Genomic DNA, 22,519 nt, shown 5'->3' on the forward strand with positions numbered 1-22,519 from the left:
TCAACAGAGCTGTCGTTCAAGATATTACCCCTGGTAATGGTTAAGTACTGTATACAAACTACCTAGAAAAATTAACTCGTAAACATAAACTAGCATTGCATAAACTTGACCCATGCACCATCTGTTAACATGGAGGATGTGGGGTTTATGACCGAAACTACAGCCAGGCAGCAGGGGAGCTATAAATCTCCTGGCTTCACTACCAGGCAGCTGTTGCTTCGTCCTTCCTAGTGTAAAGTCTATGCTCACAACACAGTTTACATATGGGGAAGATAAGGATAAAATATTTGCCATTTTTTTCCCCAGTTTTGGCACGGGGCCCTCCCAGGACAGCCAGGAGGCCATGAAGAGTGAGTATCTGTCCACTCTACTCTACATCCATCAGTCATTTCTTATGTGATCAGCTTAATAACCATCAGATAAATTTCAGTCAGGAACTGAATCTCAGAACAAATTAATACATATCAGTGCAATTACACAGAAAAGTCCTCAGCTGTCTGACTTTCAGCACACCACTCTGCCCCCTCCTCGCGTCTTTAGAGGTCAGGCGGTCCAATTAGTACACGAGGAGGGGTCATGAGGCCGAGACGGTGCATAACATGCCTCTCCCTCTCTCTTGTCTGTCTCTCCCCGCAGCATTAAGCCCTTCTCCCAGCAGAGTTACGCCATGCAAGCGTCCGGCCCGACCCCCATAACAGGTGGGTGCTTGTCCCCCCCCCTGCTGTGTTGACAGAGAGCTGTCATGCTGGCAAAGCGATGAGAATACCCGGCTCGTGATGAAGAGCTCAGAGAAATAGCTGTAATATCGCTGCATTTTCTTTTCATGTTCTTATATTGTCACACACTTTTGCGCACTCAGTGGCCTCTGTCTCTGTCTCTCCCTGCAGGTTATGAAAGCACGGCAGGGCTGCAGATGTCTCCAGGTGCCCCCCCTTGGCAGGGGAGAAGTATTGCCAGCTCTAAGCTAAGGATGCTGGAGTTCTCTGCCTTCCTGGAGCAACCTCAGGACCCAGAGACTGTGAGCAGATAAGACACTAAATAATTGTCTTTTATATTAGGGTAGGACACGCTGTATAATTCACTAATATATTTTAGCCTTGCGAGTGTTACAGTTATTAATATTTAAAATGAAAAACATACAATGCACTAAACTGATTTTCTTCCCACCAATTTGACTTGGCAAGTCATGGCCATAGACTGTAAAAAAAAACTGGACAAAGCCTGTGTAATATCAGCTGTCTGCTTACAATAGACGGACTCAAACAGCTTTTGAAGCCAATCCATGGTGGGCTCCATATTGAAATTGCTATCTCAACCGAACTTTGGATCAACGTAACAGCTTGCCCACTTACTCAACATCCTGTCAGCTAGCTAGCTAGCATGCTGGTAGCTTCTGCCTGTCAAGCTTTCTGTCAATCAAATGAGACACGCCCATCAGCGTGCAGTGAGGTTTTTCCTCAGTGTAATTGAAATGATTGTGGTACAAAAAAAATCACCCCCTCTACAGTGAGAGGACATAAGTGTGGGTGTTCCTGCAGCCAGCCTCAGGTGGACACTTGCAGTGTTGCAATTTTTTGCACTCCGCATTGGCTTCATTTTTCAGGACCGGAGGTTGCTGCTCAGTCATGGCATAATGACTCTTTACAGTGGCTCCTATGACATCACTGAGCGTAGAGTGAACACAAGCTTACTTGCCAAAGGAGGAGATTGTATTATAATAAATAATATCATATCAAATTGTACTGTATTATATTAGATTGCATTGTACTTATTTGTATCATACCAAATTGTATTGTTTGGCATTGACTTGTACCATACTGGGTTGTATCACACCAATTTTTATATCGTATGGTATCGTACTGTATCAGACTGTATCATTTTGTTTCATGTTGTATCATATTGTATTGTATCATATCGTTTTTTTGTATTGTACTGTATTGTATTGTATCAGACAGTAACATAACATATTGTATAGGACTGTACTGTACCGTAACGTACTGTATTGTGTCGCATCGTATCGTATCGTATCGTATCCTATCCTATCCTATCCTATCCTATCGCACCGCACCGCACCACACCGTATCGTATTGGACTGTATTGTATTGCACTGTAACATATTGGACTGTATTGTATCGTATTTTTGTAGTAGCCTTTTGTAAGCCTGGACGACATGGTAATTTGGTTACTGTAGGCGTCTTTTAGCCCAGTCCATGTTGACCTCTGAATCTCATATGCTGTAACAAGACACAACAAAGGAACCCAGGTGGGTCTTAAGCTCCCGTCAATTACCTGATGTTTGCTCATTGTTACACCAGCAATACCCCCCATTATGCCTAAATCAGTATCCTTATTTCAATTTATCAATCAATTAAACTTTTTTTATAAAGCAATTTTCATACAAAAGAGTATAGCACAGTGGTTCTCAAATGGTGTGCCAAGGCACACTGGTGTGGGAATTTGTACAACCAAATGTTATAACTTTAACTATACAACAACCAAAGGAGCTGTAACGTGTTGAAGAGGCTATTTTTGCATGGATATGAATGTGGTGTGCCTTGAGATTTTGGCTTGATCTTAGGTGTGACTTGGGCAAACACAGTGTGAAAACCACTGGTATGGCACGGAGTGCTTTACACACAAACAAATGAATAAAAGAAAACATGACCCCCACCCCGCAATCTATACACAGCAGCTGGTAAATGTAATAGATAAAGGACCCCATAAACTTGGGAAACACTGTCTTGAATTCCTAATAAGGAAACATGGGGAGTTAGTTTAAAGTGTAAAAACAAGATAACATTTAGTGAAATAAAAAATGAAATGGTATAAAGAGATGCTAAAAAAGTTAAAACACTTAAAGACAACCCCATAAGATTAGCTAAAATAAGAACATTAAACACTTAAAGATTACTCTGTTAAATATGATAAAATAATTATTTCAACCAAAACCGATGAAAAAAAATCCTCCCTATGCAGTGTGGTCATATAGGCATTAACTATTCAGACCAAACACAAGTTTGAACTGGTTTTTAAACATGTTTTTTGAACATGAGATGTGTGAATGGCACCTCCAGTGCTTCTGAAGTCTGCCTCCGCTGGGTATTCGAACTACAGTGCTTTCTTTTTTTTTCTTTCTTTTTTTCTTTTACTTCTATATCGACTTCATTTTTCATGACAGATATTTTTGCTTGTTGATTCCCATCCCTCTTGTTTTGTATATCCATGAATATTCTTTCTACTCAAAAGGCCGTGTTTGTTGTTTAATCCATTTTTTTAGACAGACAATCCCAATGAGAAACTGACATATTCTCTCAGTGGTCCAGATAAATGAAACCACCAGGCAATTTTCCACAGAGTTACAGGCAAAAATAAAAGACATTCCCATGATCTTTTCTTAATATGCCGAGAACCTCTAAGTCAAAAATAAATTTGCACAAAACAAGGGTTGTTATGCCCACTTATTCCCACTTGCATAATAAACATTCAGATTAGACAATACATTTTTACGGCTCTCTTTTTGTAATTATTCAAGCTGTATAGTTTGTTGCTAGAAAAGAACTGATTCCATTTGCTTCTCTAAAGACTTGTTGCTGTAAATTTTTTTCCAGGGAAAGATATTGTTGCTCATAGATCTGTTTGAAAAGAACAGGGGAGTCAGTGAAACCTTTATCCACCCTAGAGGAGTTTGCCTCGTATCAAGAGTATGAAAACATGGATAGCAAAACATATAGTAAGATAGAAAATATATAAACAATTCAAAACTGTATAAAGGAAAAAAGAAGCAGCACTTTGGAATAAACGATAAAAATCATGAAATAGGTAACATTGCTTTAACAACAGATGGATGCCACAGATGTCTTAAGCCATATTCAAACCCTGAAAAAGTACCAAATTTACTTGTGTGAACTGCATGTGCAAAAGCAAACAGCAGTTTTTCACTTTTGGGACTTTAGAGATAAAAGATATTGTGGATTATTTTGAGTATTGTTTATGTGTTTTTGTTTATATGAAAGTAACTGGAAGACATGTCCTGAATGTCTTTATTAACACATAAAGCTGTCACACACCAAAACTTTAAAGTGTTATTAATGCTGAAAGTGGACAAAAGAGTGTAAAAGCAAATGAGCATGACTCAGTGGTGCTACAGACATAATGTAACAGATGCTTATTGCACCTGGCATTATTGGCATTTAATCAAACAGAACACTTGTCCTTTTTTGGCTCTGCTCATCTTCTGATATGCACTCCTGTCTCTGCAGTTCAACAAGCACCTGTTTGTGCATATCGGCCAGTCCAACCCGAGCTACAGCGACCCCTACCTGGAGTCTGTGGACATCCGACAGATCTACGACAAGTTCCCCGAGAAGAAAGGAGGTCTGAAGGAGCTGTTCGACAAAGGGCCGCACAACGCCTTCTTTCTCGTCAAGTTCTGGGTAACACGCTCTGGACAGCTGGCTTCTCTTTCATTGTTAGTTAAATGCTCTGTTTGTGGTACGTTTCATCCATCATTAGAGATATAAGCTCCCCCCTTGTCATGAAGATACAGTAAATACTCCAGATAATGTTTTGCAGCACCTGTTGGCTGTTAAAGGCCTACAGGTGTTAACTGTGTTGAGATAGCTTTAGCATCAGAGTCAAAGGAACTTAGGTGTGAGTTGAAACTAGAATGAATGGAAAGTCATCGTTCTCATGACCTGATTGGCAGTTTATGTGCTAGGAGAAAAGGCACTGCGGTGCGGCGTGCATCAGGCGTGGGTGTATGTGTCTGTGAGGTGTGTGTATTTGTGTGTGGCAGCAGCCTTGGGGAGAGTGGCAGGCCTGATCTTTCACTAGGGGAAATGTGAGCCCAGGCACCTGTTTCTGTGCCATTAGACTGAGTCCAACCCTTACACCCCCCCTCCTCATATACTTATTTATAGATAAGCTTCTACAAAACATACACTAACACACAGACAAACGTAGACACCCCCTGCTCCCTGTTACACACTCTGAGAGATTAAAGAGTGGAGCATGATGACAAAGGCTGAGGAACAAAGACTGTTTGATGTGAATTAAAATTTATGGAATATAACTTGTCAAAGTGATATTAAGGTGACACTGTAGCAGCGGGATTTCAGGGTGTAATTTGAAACGCCCATTTGTATCAGCTGATCTGACCACCTTGCTTTCCCCCTGACAAGACCTTTGGTATTTGGCTCATGTACGACACATATACACTTACAAACTCACTCTCTTCTTTACCTCAGGCCCCTCCTTCAACCAGAGAGTACATTCATTCAGTCCACTAGTGACTTTGAATAATCTTTGGCATTTCATTCAAAAGTTTAACTAATCTCTTGTGTGTCTGCTTTGCAGTGGAGGTCAGGATAAAGCATGTTTAGAGACTATGCATGAAAAAAAATCTGTAATTTATGCGCTAACTCACAACACTTAGGACATTTCTAAGCTTCTTTATTGTTTTAGATTTTCAAGGATACAACTCAGAGATCCTACCTCAATACCTGAGAGCAATTAGCAACTTTTAAGTAGTTTCTATAAGCTGACATGCTGGATAGACTGTTATTTATATCCATTGCATGTGTTATATTTCACATTCATTTGAGAAACCTCCCATATAAGGCATTAAGGAAGGGCAGGACTTCTCAAAACATTCTCAGAATGAACGAATGTTGTCTGACACATTCATTACAGGCCAATTAGAGCAACAAGACAAAACGAGGTAGTGGGCATGCACGGCTTCAGTAGTAACCTGAGCTTGACAGACAGGTTCCTGCATAGTTTATCAATGATGGATTTTGTTGGTAGATAAAACTCATGCTGAGGTCAGTTGGGAGAAGTGCTAAAACATCATCTTCTCCAAGAGAAACTTTTTTTTTTTTTTTTTTTTTTTTAAGATTTACTTTGGTTTACTTTTTTGCCTTTATTGAAAAGATAGGACAGTAGATAGAGGTGCAAAAAGAGCTGAGAGAGTGGAGAATGACATGGAGCGAGGAAGCCACAGGCTGGACTTGAACCTGGGCTACCCATGAATATAGGGCATAACAAGACCACTGAGTCATTTGTGCCCCCCAGTTAAGAGAAGCTTTGATTGTGGCTCTTTGCTCCTTTTTGAATAAAAAAATATGACCCAATTTTGATAAAATTTCACCAGCAACCATTGCATGTACAAGCTCACAGTAAAACTACTAAACCCTGCTCATTACTATCACAAACTAGTGACATAGCAGGTGAAAACCTCTTTTCCATAATGAAAATTTTCAGTGCTGGTATAATATGGTCCATTTCTTTACTATAGCTACATCTGAGCTTATCACTACACGGGCAGCACCCATTATATATACTGGCTTCCAGTACAGCTAAACCCCTCTGGTAGCTACCGCCTCATTCCCCTTAAAATGACACTTGGTCTGGTCTGTTCTCAGCAGGCACAATTGTTTCACATTGGAGCTTTGTAAGATGGATTCACCTTATGGCATGTATGAAATCTGGACAATCCATTTGCTTTGCAAGGCTATAATTTCTAGGTAGCATAATAAGAAAAATTCTGAGCTCAACAAAATAATGTTTTTTGACATTAAAAGTGGCTTCACCTGCTCGGCCATGGAAACCCATTCATGAAGCTCCTGCTGCACAGTTGTTGTTCTTGCATTAATGCCAGTGAAAGTTCAGAGCTCTTCGGCTCTGGAATCAGCATCCATCACAGTACCATGCTTGAAGCCACTGAGCTCTTCAGAACGACCCATTTTGTATCAAAATGTTTGCAAATGGGACTGCAGGGCTAGGTTCTTGACTGTATAACAGGTCTGATTGAAACAGCTGGATTCAATGGCTAACAGGTGTGGCCAAATACTTTCATCAATAAAGTGTGTCTAATAAAATGCCGTCTGCTTGGCACCAGTGTAGCTGAGTTGGTAGAGCAGGGACCCATATACAGAGGCTACAGTCCTTGATGCACTTGTCACATGTTGATTTTCCATCTTAGTGCTTTTTGGTGCATGTCCTCCCCCACTCTATCTCCATGTTTCCAGTCTCTCTTCAGCTCTTCTATCAAAATAAATGCAACTGCACCTTAAAAAAATCTTAAAATAAGTCTTCTGCCAGGGAGCCATGAACATTTTTTATCTCTACTTTGTTCTGGAGGTTGTCTACAACACATTAAACCTTGCTTGACCTGAATGAACCACAAGGTCTAATATAAAGGACGTGTGTTTTGGCTCCAGAGAGCTTTAAGGTTGATTGAGGTGAGGCATGTCTGTCATGCTCTTTGTCTATTATAACCTCATTGTCTAATACTAAAGGGGCTGTTGTTGCAATAGCAACTCAGGAATCCTTAGCCTCTCTTAGGTGAAAATCTGAAGCTTGCATGCTGACAGTAAAAAAGCTTACGTCTGCCTTACTTAATAATGATTTCAAACTGTAACCCAGCATGAAAGTGATGGGTGTGAGACTCTGATCCACTTTGTCAAAAATGTATTGCACTGAGACCAGTTGGTCTTGTAAGGTAGATTTATAATATAGCTTCAAGCGCTTTGCATCTGAGTGCCAAAGGCGATCAATGTCAAGTTCAAAGTGCCGCCAATGAAACTTCACGCCACCACATGTATGTTTGACATTACCCCCTCACATGTTTGACTGTCACATTATTTATTGTGTAGAGATAAAAGACACTGGTGAGTGACATCGTTTTGAAAGTAGTCTTCTTCGGCCTTTGGAAAGAGCAGCTGGTCAGCGTGGCATTTGATTCATGGGGGGTGAGGGAAGAAGGAGGGGATGAGTTGCCTCGCTGTATATCATAAAGAAAAATAGCGCAAGACCGCAATAAAGAGCACGAGTTAGAAATAGAGACACCGATGGTGTGAACAAGAGATCGAGATGAATAGAGAAAGGGAGGTTGGCATGTAACCGACAAGGCATTGGTGAAATATTATACAGTCTTGATTCATGTCAGAGCTCGGTGGAGTCAACAGTTATGACATGTGCAAGTCCCTGCTGCAGGAAAACAAGCTCATAACACTGTCCCCTCTCAGTGTTTATCTTATGGTATCCCAAGGGGGTCCTGCAGTTCTTAAGGCATCCTTGAGAAAATACAGAAATGCTACAAACTGCTTTAAACCAATGAAAAAAAGAAAAACATGAAAAATGCTTCTAACCATGAAAATAAGGTAAATGAAATCCTCAACACATCTGTAAATACAATAACTTTGTTAAAGCCATCATAGAAGACCAGAAGAGCCTGGATGGTGTTGCAGGTCATGACTCGGGGGTGTTCTGAGGTGCAGGTTGGCATGGTGACTGTGACAGGCAGATGGCCATCCTCTAAAGCTATGGCGTTCAAGATTAAATTTCCAGCAAACCTCCATGCCGGCCGCTGGCTGCCCTGCCCCTCTCCCCACCTTCCTCCTCAGCCCTGGGCGCCTGTGGCCCTGTCCTAACGGATTGTCTCACGCCTTTGAAGTGCCGAGGGAATCCGATTTGAGCCGCCTCTGCTAAATTGTTACACAGCCAGCCTGCCCACCGTGATCTAATCAGCCAATTGCTCGCTGCTGATTGTAATTGGATGAATTCCCTCGCAGGCTGTTAGGGAAGCAGGGAATGGCGGTTCGGGGAGGGTCACTGGGCCCCAGGGATGAAGACAAATAGAGGAATTACATGAGCCAGGGATGAAGATGAACGGGGTGATGAAGAGATGAGAGGGGGCTGAGCGGTGTCTCAATGGCCCATTAGGAGACGAGAGCCCGACAGGGGAAAAGGTAAAACAGCCGAGCTGTCTGACTGACGAGACGATACCTCAGCCTGACCCAAAATCTGATTATAACTGCCTCACTCAAACTGGTGGAAGGATCAGAGACAGGTGAATCTAGATGAGGATGAAAACATTTTATACTGTGCTGGCTTTACATTAAATTCGTATTGTTAAATTTTTCCAACACAAGATGTCAGGTACAAAGATTGTTTGAAAATATTGGGGGAATCTCATCATACCTGAGTTTTACATAGCAGCCATTTTACATAGAAGCTAAGGAGCTGCTGTATTTCCATACTGCCAGGTTTAATTACTGTAAAATAAGTGAATCTAATACAGCATTATCATTTCACCACTTTTGCATAAATGGGCAACTGTAAATACAACTCATAGGGAAAATCTAGAGGGGACACTACATCATATTGTACGTTTTAACAACTTAATTGATAACCTGTTTCTCAACAAAAAGCCGTTTAGGCTCAGTTTAGACCAGTTTAGACCTTTCTGTGACTTGTTGAACCGAGTTGCAGGCATTATCGTCAGACAGGCTGATTTGATCTGCAATGGCTTTGTTCAGACAGCTGCGCCTGTCACCACATACTTACTACTTATGGCCTGTAACCCCTTGTTTGGTTGCAGGTGGAGCCCTTCCAGCTCTTGAGATTTTGTTAGCATTTCTGTAACATGGTGGAGTTTACAGGATGGGGTTGTTAGTCCCATGCCAAACCTCCAGCCTGGTGGACCAGTGGGTCACTCTTCATCTGACCTCTGCCTTTTTGACCTGTCTTGCTAGGGTGGGCCTACCAGGAGTTAAACTCTCACCAACCTAGCTCTAGTGGTCACTCAGGCACACAAGATCCCTGATCACAAGGAAGTAACCCAACCAGGGAGGCGACCGTCACCAGCGAGGTTCTGAAACGATCTTGTTGCATTGCAAATCTTTATTGGACTTAAGAGAAGACTTTTAGATGCAATCGCTGGCAGAAGACTGTTTAGACACATTAATTTTAGCTAAATATTTGACAGTGCTGCAGTTAGGTTTTCCATATCATCATACTTACCATATCACAGATTTTCTTCCATATATTTTCTCTCCTTTTTCCCTGCATACATCCAAAGCCCATGGAAATACTAGTGAACATTTTTTACCCCCACTTGTCTATGACTGTAGAGATAACCATTTCCAAGCTAACATTACTGTAAGCTAGCAATATACATTATACTATAGTAATATCAGCTTGAAGTGTCTTCTAACAGTTATATAGCTAACTGTAATAGCTACCTAGCTAAATGGCTAGCTAACAGTACTATGAACAAGTGACTGGCTGAATTCTGCAAAGCAGTTGGATTTTCCAGATGCCATGTCTGTCATCTGGCAAATCCATCTTGCAAAGCTCCAATCTGAAACAATCATGCCAGGTCTGAAAACAGATCTAACCAAACAGAGTCACTTAAGAAGAACGAGGCAGTAGTAACTGGAGGGGTTTAGTTGTTCTGGAAGCCAGCTTATACAATGGCTGCTGTTAGTGTAGCAATTTGCTTAGATGTGGCTATTGTATAGCTAAATTTTAATCAGAGATGATCCACATTTCTCTATTAAAGAAAGAGCAATGTACAGCACTGAAAGCTTTTAATGATGGAAGACGTTTTCATTCTTCACTGGACCTACTTCGGCTGTCATTGGGTAAATGTCAGGGTTCATCCTGGACTGGCTGCCCCACAAAATTTAGGTAAAAAATCTTGAATAAATTGTTAGGCGTACAATAACTGTATTCGAGCACCCAGTCAAAGTGCAAATCAATTGGTTCTGAGATTTCTTAAGGTTTATTTTGGGGGTTTTATGACCTTTTTAGTAAATAGGTATAATGGATAGAGTTAGACACTGGGAATAGAAGGAGTGAGGAATGATATGCAACAGGTTAGATCAAGGACAAAATCCTCTTGCATGTCTAGACATAACCACTGGACTTCCAGTGCTCCTAGACTCTTGAAAAAAAACAAAAAACAAAACAAAACCCAACAACAACAAAAAGACAGTGCCAGTTCCATGAAAGTGGAAGCTAACAAATATGTCAGCTCGTTGAGTTCACACTGTGATACACAGTGTCTTGGGAATCTCAGGGCTGGATTTGACAGTGTAACACTGGGTTAACGAGGATCGGACCATTGGATTCCTCTTGGCTTTACAGAGAATCACTCTCAATCTTTGCTGAGCTGTAACACCCTCCATGATGTCTTTGTCAGACTCACACACATGTTCTTTAAGATCCGTATCTCTGAGCAGCACCTGATATTATTCTTTAGATTATGGAGCTGGCAGTGTATATCCCAGAGATTTTGGGTGCTTGGTTTGGAGCAGGATATTGTGTTGTGTAGCACATGTGTCAGTTAAAGAAGGGTAACGATTCCTGCTGCATTCTCACACACCACAAGGCTGCAATCATAGTTACCAAAGAGGCAGGTGTATATTGATGTAAACTGATCCTAACTTGTGGTCTGTTTCTTATCTCTAGGCGGACCTAAGTGTAAACCTGCAGGATGACAGCAGCTTCTTCTATGGTGTTTCCAGTCAATATGAGAGCTCTGAGAACATGATTATCACCTCTTCCACCAAAGTCTGCTCCTTTGGCAAGCAGGTGGTGGAGAAAGTAGAGGTAAGATGAGCAATTGAAAAGGATAAGGTGAAAATTATTTTCAAATTTATAAAGTCCAACTGTAGTATTCCAGTCAGACACCAAAGTTGGGCTACACCTTTCACAGCATTTTCATGCTCACATGCCTTCTTCATTTCAAGTATTTATTGTAAAAAATTTTTTAATCAAGAAATGTCCTAATTTTACCATCCTACCTACCAACGACCTACCTACCTACCTACCTACCTACCTACCGCCCTTCTTACCTGCCTACTTGCATATCACCCTTACCTAACTTCTGTCCTTACTTCCCCTATCTGTCTGCCAACGACCCTACCTACCTTACCACCTGCTTGCTTATCCTTTGTCCTACCTACCTAGTTTTGCATCCACCTATCTACCCACATACCCACTATAAAACTGTACCCAGCTGACTAGCTACCTACCTGTCTACCTACAGTCTTAGCTAGCAACCAAACTTCCCTTTATCTATGACTCTAGCAACCAACTAATGACCTACCTGCCAACCTTTAAACTCACTTTCCTTTCATTTCAGCTATTTCAACCTTCCTACTCACCTGCCTACCTACCTGCCTACTATCTACCTGCCTTTAAACCTACTATTGTACCTACCTACATACCAACCAAACCTACCTACCTCATTTCCTTCCTACCTACCTCTCTATCCACCTACTTTCTTACCCACCTACCAAACCTCTACCTTACTACCTACCTACCTACCTTTCTATCTACTTACCTACCTTTCTAACTACATACCTACCTACATAGTTACCTACCTACCTTTTTACCTATGCACCTACCAACCTACCTACTTAGTTACCTACCTAGTGTATCTACCTAATTAGAAACCTACAAACCTACTTAGTTCCCTACTTATCTGCCAACCTACCTTCCTAATTACCCTACCTACCTACCTACCTAATATATCTGCCAACCATTCTACTTTCCTTCTTAGCCATCTTTCTACCCATCTACCTACCCTCTTACCTTTCTACCTACCACCTAACTTTATTCCTACCCACCCACCTACCTACCTACCTACCAACCTACCTACCTGTGGTTTTACCTATGATCCTACATACCCATCTTTCTACCAAACTAATGACCTACCTTCCCCCAGCCTACCTAGTTAGATATTTATTTTCCTATAGTCACAAACTTGCCTACCTTCCCACATCACTACTGCCCTACTACCACCATATGTATGTACCTACCTATTATCAACCTGCCTACTAAATACCCCGCTCATTAACCAACCAAGCAACCTACCTACTATCCTAGTTAACTTCATACTTACCTCCTTACCCATTTAGCTACCTACCTACTAAATAAATCATATTAATCTTGCTTTTCATTTTAGTTTTTCAAACAAATCCAATGATTTGGAATAGATGAGTTCATATAAAAATCAGCAGTGTGGTATAAACACTTTGTGGTCACAGCTCAAGAAGGTTGCATCACTGATTGCCTACTAAATGTGCAATATTTCAACATTAAGAGGTCATGACCACATCAGAAACACTGTTATTACCCAAAGGAGTGAATATCTGCTGCTGGTAGGGAGGGATTCCAGTCAATTACAGCTGATCTGTAGTCAGTAAACTGACGTGATCCTCAGATCTTCCCAGCATGACTAACTGTTCTGCTTCCCGTTAACTGGACACAATAGTGGCCCTGCCCCCAACTTCTGCAGATGAATTGTACAATATACACACATATACACACATCCTCAGGTTGAGCCATCTGCCTCTGAAGCAACATGATATTTAATGGTGACATTATTTAATCATGGATGTCAAAAGAAATATGTTTATTTTCATTTTTGACATGCCATATGCTGCATTACGTGTATTATATTACACATAAAGCCTATGTAATAGATGATAATATCCACTGGTGGTAATTTAGTTTTCTTTGAAATATGCATCACAATGTTTCACACTAGATTTCACATTTTGTCCTGTAATGTGATTTAGATTTTCTTTACACATGCTATATGTTCTCATACTGGTCTGGTTGTTTTTAGCGTCTGTTGTGTTTGTTTCTCTTAGACGGAGTATGCACGCTTTGAGAATGGGCGCTATGTGTTCCGAATTCACCGCTCCCCATTGTGTGAATACATGATTAACTTTATCCACAAGCTGAAACACCTGCCGGAGAAGTACATGATGAACAGCGTACTGGAGAACTTCACTATCCTACAGGTACACAGAAGAATCAGGCATAAAATATGTGTGTGAGTAGAGGCTAGGATTTCAGCACTGTAGTCAGCTGAAAGGCATGCTATACTCCTGAAAATAATATAGCTGTATTTAACCCATTGTTAGGTATTTTTTCCAAATATTTTAAGCTTGTGTAAGGAGATTTTAAGCATATAAGGATAATAGACTGAAAAAGTGAGAACAGACAAAATAAAATCAATCAAATATTGTGTATTTCTTAAATTGATACCTGTTACCACTGCTGAAAAGTGCATGTGTCAGGAGAAACAATTTAGAGTCTGTTGAAGAAAAAGCTTTATTATTTATTTATATTATTTCTTTAAGTTTCCACAGCATGTGATCACAATGAAGGATACGTTTGATGGTTAAAAGTTGGTGGAATATTTTTTTTTTTTGCCAAAAAATGACTTACAAATACATATAACAGGATCAGCAAAGGGGTAAGATGTCCTCAAGGGGGCACCAAAATCAACACAAACAACTTTTTTGTGAATCTGTCTTTTTCTGTGACTCTGTCTTAAGTTTATTGACTTTTTTTTTTACTGTAGCATTTTAGTATGTGGGTGTGTGCATTTACATGTATATGTAGGTATGTGTGTGTGTGTGTGTGTGTATGTGCTTGTATGTATATGTATATGTGTAGGTGTATGTGTGTATGTGTACATGCATGTACATATGTATATATTTATGTCCTGCATCTTTTGATTTATCTAGCTTATTTTCTGCATTTGGAGATATTTTCCATATACAGCATATTTTGCTTTTCGTTACTCTCTCCTATAATTCATCATGGATATTATCTTTATCCTTTTGTCTCATAATTATAAGGGGTTCTGGGAATACCTTTAGCATTGTACCTTCAAGCTGGTGTGGATTCAGCCCTCAGATCACATTATTCTTTTAAATGAACCTCACCTGTGTCAGTGTTTTGTTCATGTCCTGATGAAGACCCTGTGCTGTCGAAACCGGTCGGCTTTCCGAGTCATTTTTAATTTTTATTAGATACACCCTGAAATAATAAAGGCTTTTTACCCAAATCCTTGACTCGAGCGAGTGTGCCTGAAGATTGCCCTGGTGGCTTCTTATCCTTGTTTCTCCTAAAAGTTTAATTGCTGATAAGAAGCTCTCATAACTAAAGGACGAAAATGAACCTAGAACTAACTAATAGCTAGCCTTACCTTAAATGATTACTAGAAAACAGCAGAAATAGCTAGCTTTGCCTTGTTTTAAAAATTAAACAAGAGAAATCACTCAGGTTGTGTATTCACTTTTTAAAATTTGAATTGCAGAAATCTGTTTATCTGGGTTTAAGACTAAAACCTTTTTATTGTTACCAGGCCTTCAAATTTGGTCTATAATACATGACTGATCTTGATCATCTTTTGTTAATTAAAAGACTCACCAAAATACTAAACCAGTGCTTATAGAACAAACTAAAATTTAAGGTACAAATTTTAATTTTTCAACCAAAGACTGCATTAAACATGGATGTAGTCTAAGTCAGTGGTTCTCAACTGGTGGGTCGGCACCCAAAAGCCCTTTTCAGTGGGTCACGGATGTGTGTGAAATATGTTTTTTTCAAATTGTCTTTGAGACTCTATAAAACCTAGATGTTTTGTCCTATTACATTGTTTTGTTACACCTTTTGTACAGTCTAAGGCCCAAGCTCTTTTATTTTTTTTATAAAATACATCTGATTGACCAAAAAAAATCTCCAAAATTTGGGTCGCAATTGTCCTTGAGGAGTTGATGTGGGATCCCGGGACCCAACCTGTTGAGAACCACTGGTCTAAGTGACTTCACTCATTAGTTTCTGAAGCCAGTGAACCTAATTTCTGAGTGAGTTTTGAAGTCAAACAATTCCTTGTGCCAGTCTGGAAGTGCCGGCATATGTGGTACCGGACCGCCTCTGCGCTGCCCTTATCAGTTGTAGTAACAGGAACTTAACATTACAGTACGTACTGAGATAGTTTAACCCCAGTGTAGGTGGGGGTCATCACTATGCTGCTATGTCTGAAATATCGAGTACAATAGCAGTAGAAGGATGACTGTGGCTCAGTAGGTAGAGTTGGTCATCTCGCATCCATTTTTTGTGGGTTTAATCCCCAAATCCTGCAGTCACATGTGTCCATGGACAGGACACAGAACCCCACTTTGCTCTGTGTCTGTGGCATTTGAATGGGATTAGCTTATACTGGTGGCCTGTTCTCCTCTGCAGCCTTCACCAACAGTGTTTAAAGGGGTGTAAATAGGTATGACCTGCAGTGTAAAATCACTTTGAGAAGTCAGATGACTAGAAAAGTGTATACAAGCTCAACTCCATTTACCATTTGGTGGATATAGCGGGGCTAGTGTACCTGGTTCTTAGTCTGCAGCTTTAGTCACATCAATTAGACACGTTTGGGTCAAAAGACAGTCACAAACAGCAAGGAAAAATACAATTGAAAAGCACAGGAGAGTTTCGGGACTTGTACAGCTATATGAAGGTGATGACTAAAGGGTGTTTTTTGGTTAGAAAATGCCCCATGTGAAGCTTCTAGTGATGGTACTCTGATAACTTTGTAAATGGAAGAATCTTAAAATCACATATTGGTGTAGGCTCAGCTTGCTTGGAGCCTCACCAAAAAAACCAGTACCAGTTAGCTACAATCCCTAACGAAAAAAATACATACATAAAATGACTAGGGTCAAGTCTGTTCTACGTAAAAGAAAAGCAGCATAACTTTCAGTTGACTTATAACAAGAAAGAGGTGGGCTGAGGTGGACCTATCATCCTTTGGTAAACAGTGGCACCACACATATAGCGTTAATGCAGGCAGGCCAAGGAGTCAAGTGCTGCTGTAATTGAGATCAGCTGATCTCATGCAAGCCCTGATCAACTGACAGCCAGCTGATTTGCTCTAAGCACGCCATTGGCTAATTGCTCTGATACTGCCTTATTTAAACTGCTCTAGCATGGCTATAATCTGCAACCCTCCTCCACCCCAGTTCCTCCTTTATTCTGCTTCCAACTTTATCAATGCCCTTCTGTTGTCATTGATGCCTGCTCTCTGGGTTTTGCTGCTTCTCTCCTTGCCTTAGGCTTTCCTTATCCACATAAGAGGAGCAAGACTGTGTTCTGTTTCTGCTAATGCTTTTCATGTAGGCTCGTGGAAGGACAGCGGGATCACAGAACAGCCACAACACCACACATAAATTACGGCAATAAGTGTAAATCAATAACTGCTGATAAATATTAATATGATAAGTATTTATTGCTGCAAATCATGTGTTTTTCTTGACAAAGTGGTACTGACTGAATCCTTTCTGTGAAAATTTAGCACTGTACTGTTTACTGAAGCCTTGATATCATCAAAACAGATGCGTTCTGAAGTATACACGAAAACACACTCTCACACAATGTGTAAAAAATAAGGATCAGATGTTTTGACAAGGAAAAATAAAGTTGAAACCAGACTGTGAAACAATTTATTTCTGTTGTAAAAATGGATATTTCCATGCTGTTAAAGGAACATACTGAGCTTTTGCAGCCAGCCTCAAGTGGACCTGCAGTTTTTCCTCATTTATTGTTTGCAGACCAGTTAAGCTCTGATTCTGTTGACCCGTATGAATAATTACTGCTTGTGATTAAGATAACTGCCTTTTTCTGACTCTATTCATTTGGATAAGAGTAATTTTCTGCAATCATTCACTTAAACCACAGAAAGGGGATAAGACCACAGGGACCTTCCATATATGTGCAGAAGCTTTTCTTGAATTTCAAAGTGCTTCTTGCAGACATCACACTGTCACAACGGATGTGAAATGGTGAAAAAAACAAGCTTCTCTGTGTGTAAATGAATGAGGCTGTGCTGTGATAGTCCCTGTGGGTCACTGTGACGGACCATTAACAGCTGGCAGTCATCTTTCCTCGCCTGTGAAAAGCAATTTGTTCAGTTTCTTCCAGAGTTGAAACATTTTGTCCATTCCTCTGTGAGCTGGACTTTTGTGAATGAGCCCGTGTGCTCCTGAGAGAGGGAAGTGAATAGAGTGGAGTGTATCGCCATGGTAACAAAGTGGTCCTCAACACCAGGGTTCAAAGACATTGGTGTCCCTTCCATTGGCGGCTGCATTCCTACTCGCCACGGGACAATGAGCATATTGAGCCCACACTGACGACTACATGGCAGCATGTCATTAGGTTTCTCAATGGGCTGATTTAGCTCATATTAGCCATGAGCAGCTCATTAACTGACACACACATGCACCCACAGATTCCACAATGTGAGGCTGAACACAATGGATCGATATGCTTCATGTGACAAGAGCTGTGTTTAGTGCATAATGAATCAGTGAAGATGTGTGCTTGTTTGTCATCACACCTATTGTGCTGTTTTAATACTGAAGTGCTTTATACATATAGTCAGTTGAAAGTCATGCAAGTTAACTACATCTAAAGACATGAGATGGTTAACTTTATTGTGAGCAAATCCACTGAATCATATGGTATTTTGATTAGAACTTAATGAAAATTACATGCCATTTTACTTTATGTTTACTGTGTTTCAACACTATTATCATTTCTTAACCACCAACTTTGGTAAATTACAAGATAGTACAAAAGAAATTATTATATGATCAGCTATTTCTACTATATTTTTCAGAGTTGATAGAACACATTTTTAGTTTTAAGAATCCTTGTGGGCATTCGACACTTTTTGGCTTCATTTGACCTGACAATTTTGGTAATGTCATGACATATGATTGATATTTGTGTTGGTATTTTTACTCCAATAATGCTTACTTTTTCAATTAATGAAAGTATCCTTTTATTGTTTTTCAAAATATACTGTCTCCTGAAAACTCATCCTGGGTCAGATGAAATCTGCTCTGCTCTGTAATTAAAAGAGACGTGACAAAAAAAAAATGTAAAAAGCACATCACTGCAGAAGGACAAGCATGCATATTTTATAATTTTCTCTATTTTCCTCATTATCTCGGGAAAACCTGCTTTGTAATTCAAAGAAAATGAGTTAAATAAGTAAAAGCCTAGACACAAATATTGAAATCTACTTTTCATCGTAGTATAACTCCCCCAAAAAACATGTATGGCTTTACTGTACATTCATAAAGGGCTTCTGTACATAGACTTTTTGCCACATATTTTTCCTGGCACACATTTGGGACCCACTGAAAAGAGCTTTGTGACCCACTTTTGGGTGCTGACCCACCAGTTGAGAACCACTGCTCTACATCCGTCTAACTTTATGCTTCACATTTACAATCGCTGCCATGGCTGCTTTTCTGGTTCCTACTTCTACGGTCAGCTTGCCTCCTGACTAGCTATCAGTCCCTTCCGTTTGACAGTCCACAGAGTTTCTGCTCACTGTCCTCAGTGTTTCCCCACACAACAGGATTTCTGACTGTGAATATTGAACGTGGAATATTTACAGTTTCAAATGGGGGCAGCTCTAATCATCTTTCAACGAAATCAGGTGGGGTAAATTCCCTTCAACCTTCAGGAAAATCTGCAAAACAATATTAAGGACCATCAGATATTTGAGCTTTTGCTGACTTTGGTCTAAATGGTCCCAATTATATTGTAGTGTGTACGTTGCCTCAGAGACCACAGAAGATTTGCATTTACCTCAGAAGCTGGATGTTGTAGCTGGGAATGACATCACATCTGAGTTGATAACTTTCTACAAGTTGGTAACTTGGTGTACTGAGGTTGGTTGAGTTCTGACTGCAGGATGACATATCTGACTGGCATCTCTGAATTTCTGAGTTCCGAGGTCAACTGGAACACACCATAACTCTGACTCAGCTGCTGGGTTGTTCATGACTCAAAAAATGAATATACTTCTCTCAAACAATTTCAGTCTAAGAGAGATATGGGTCTAATGGGTCTTCCAGTAGTTTTTTGTGATATAAGCAGAGTCTTGAGGTCGTTTTAGTGTTTGTTTGGCTCACTCAGGCCTTCCCACAGAATTGGCTAGGCTCCTGAATAACCCAGCAAATGGGCCTCTCCCCAGTTGTGATTTATTGATGATATCAGTACATGTGTGTTGGATCAGTAATGATGGCGCTAGCATTCTGGCTAACAGTGACTTCATTTTGGTGCTGAAAAGTATGTCAAGCTATTTTTGCGTTCTGATTATCAACTAATCCGTGCCTGTTGTAGACCTATTTTCATCACTTTTTCCCCCTTGTTTGCCACTTCAACTGATTTTTGCAGTTATTTTGCATATTTTTGCCAATTTCAACCATTTTTAACTGCTTTTCATCATCTTTTACCACCCCTTTTGCCTTTCTTAATTTTCTGCAGCTGTTATCTCATTTTTATATCTTTTAACACATTTTTGCTACTTTTTTCCCTTATTTTTGCGACTGTTAACACATATTGTCCATCTTTTTCACCAATTTTTGACCATTTTCAACAGCTTTTCATCGTCTTTTTCCTGCTCATTTTTGCCTTTTTTTCAGCTAATTTCTGCCTCTCTTATCCTCTTTTTGTCTCTTAAACTGTTTTTGCTTTTTGCCACTTTTAACTGATATTTTCCACATCTTAATGGCTTTTTACAATGTGTTCCCGCCCATTTTTATATTAATTAGCTCATCTTCTGTATGTGGCTTTCCCATTTCTGTCTCACCTGTTTTTGCCTATTTTTGCCACTTTTTTTTTTAACAACTTTTACTATTTTTTTCCAGACATGTTTGCCCCTTTTTGCCTTTCTCAGCCCATTTTTCTACTGTTATCACATTTTGCCACTTTTATCCCATTTTTGCCACTATGTAACTGCTTAACACAACTTTTATCCCAGCCATTTTTTGTCACTTGTAACCCATTTTGGGCCTTGGGCTTACTTACTTTATACAGGATAGCAAACTACTTCAAAATAAATAGATAAATAAGTAAAAACAACTCCTTCCAGCTTTGTTTTTATCCCTTCATAACTGTTCATCTCCACTAACCATGATCCTCTGTGTTTGTCCACAGGTGGTGACTAACAGGGACACGCTGGAGACCCTCCTCTGCATAGCATACGTCTTCGAGGTGTCCACCAGCGAGCACGGCGCACAGCATCACATCTACAGGCTAGTCAAAGACTGACACAGTTGGACCTTCCCTGCTTTAGACCCATTGTAGCACCTCAGTGAACAACTGCAGTAAACAACGGACGACTTCCTCCCTTAGCTTAAAGCTGAATCAGTCAGGAGCTCAGAGAAACACTGGCTTTCTTAGCGCGCCCAGGAACACTACTACTGCTGAGGAAGAGGAAGATTTGGGATTGTGGAAGCTGAAAGTGGTGAGAGATTAAAAAAAAAAAAAGAAGAGGACCATGATACACTGTGGTCTCTATACCAAAGGAGCCAAACCAGACCTGCATGAGAAGGCTGTTGAAAGTTGTTGGTGTTTTTCATCTCATTTTACTTGTGCTTGTTTTTGATTAAGTCTTTGACACACATGCATGTGCAGAGGATGTATGCTACACAGGAGTTTGGCTGCCTCACGGTGCCACCTAGTGACTTCAACATGAATAATAACCGGGAAAATAATCCACGTAGACTCAGAATCCCTCCTTTGCACATCCATAAAAATATCACTGTTTTTGGTGCCAATCTTTGTGTTCTTTGAGTAATTGTGTACAGCTTCTCTGAACAGAGTTCTGAAGAAAAAGAGGCTAAAATGATTGAAGAGTTATTGTATTCACTCTGTTTGATGTTTAATGTTAAATGTTTCTTGTATTGTCTTAATGTTTTCGATTAAAATGATCTGACTCAACAAAGGCACATAATAACACTGCTAACTTGAACCACATGTAGATCTGTAAGCTCATTTCAGAGGTTGTCTGAAACTGTAACTTGCCCTGAAGTGTCAGATGAAAATACAAGTGTTTCTTACAAAAGTTCCTCTCTTCATGACTTGGGTGATTTCTGTCTGAAGCACATCTTTAGATTATATTCAGTATATCTAAAGATATTTTTTTAATTGATAGTATCATTGATACTCTACACCTTTAAGCAGCAGTGCATATATATTTTTTGGGTTTTATATAGGAGTAATATCAGTATAAACTCACTGAGCCCCATTGTGGATTACTATGCAGACCACAAGAATGCAAATTAAATAAAAGCATCAGTTTCTATACCTAATTACACTGATCTGTGCATACATGAGGAAATTTAATAGGAAGTTGATCTACAGTTGTAGTTGTAGTTGTAGTATCTTTATGTCTCTTTCTCCTATCTCTTTTTCAACTTCTTGCTGGAGTTAGGGCACGTGGAAATGACACAAAGAATGAAAAATTATTTGAGAAGCAACCAGTTCCAGCATGCTACCACCAAGAGAAAAGAGGACAACCAGTCAACAGAGTTCACCTACGTATGCCACTTATCTCTGACACTTCCTCATGCAGGTGAAGCTAAACATTATGAAATCACAACTTTGTCACGATATTCTAATTTTTTTTTGATGCATCTGTGTAGTTTCAGTAGGTATTTAGAGTGCTGCACTATCATAATACAGAAGGCACAAATAGAGGAGCTGCTGGCAGGAACAGGAAATGGGCTGAGTATCGTAGTGATCCAGCTGCCTTTTAAAAGCCCAAAAATAAATTAGGAAAAAACATATATTAAAAGATACTGTGCCCTTAATTTGACCGATGGTCTTCTGCTCCACACACAAAAACATCAACTGAAGTGTCGTGAATACCTTTAATTGTTAGTGGAGAAGCAGACATCGTTGCTTACAGGTGACCTCTGCCATCTGGTGGTGATGAGACATCACTACACTTTCACTGTAGGCAACAACATGTGAGTGTAAATGCAATCCAACATAATAAAAATAATGTTTTCACCGTCGATATTCCTGAACTGCTCTGTTCGGGTCGTTTAAATACGTATCTGAGTCAGTTTGC

The 22,519-nt window shown here is 40.0% G+C and overlaps 1 protein-coding gene across 1 annotated transcript in view; it reads left to right on the forward strand.

Annotated features, from left to right (window-relative positions):
- The window catches only part of LOC121514438 (transcriptional enhancer factor TEF-3-like), a 53,141-nt gene extending 31,639 nt beyond the window's left edge, over nt 1–21,502 (forward strand). The window contains exons 6-12 of the mRNA XM_041794545.1: nt 307–350; nt 637–698; nt 888–1,018; nt 4,260–4,433; nt 11,257–11,397; nt 13,449–13,601; nt 20,599–21,502. Of these exons, the coding sequence (XP_041650479.1) occupies nt 307–350; nt 637–698; nt 888–1,018; nt 4,260–4,433; nt 11,257–11,397; nt 13,449–13,601; nt 20,599–20,712 (819 nt within the window). The 3' untranslated portion in view covers nt 20,713–21,502. The remainder of the gene's footprint in view (nt 1–306; nt 351–636; nt 699–887; nt 1,019–4,259; nt 4,434–11,256; nt 11,398–13,448; nt 13,602–20,598) is intronic.
- The last annotated feature ends 1,017 nt before the right edge of the window (nt 21,503–22,519 follow it).

The sequence above is a fragment of the Cheilinus undulatus genome, linkage group 9, assembly GCF_018320785.1.
Source record: "Cheilinus undulatus linkage group 9, ASM1832078v1, whole genome shotgun sequence".
Taxonomy (NCBI): domain Eukaryota; kingdom Metazoa; phylum Chordata; class Actinopteri; order Labriformes; family Labridae; genus Cheilinus; species Cheilinus undulatus.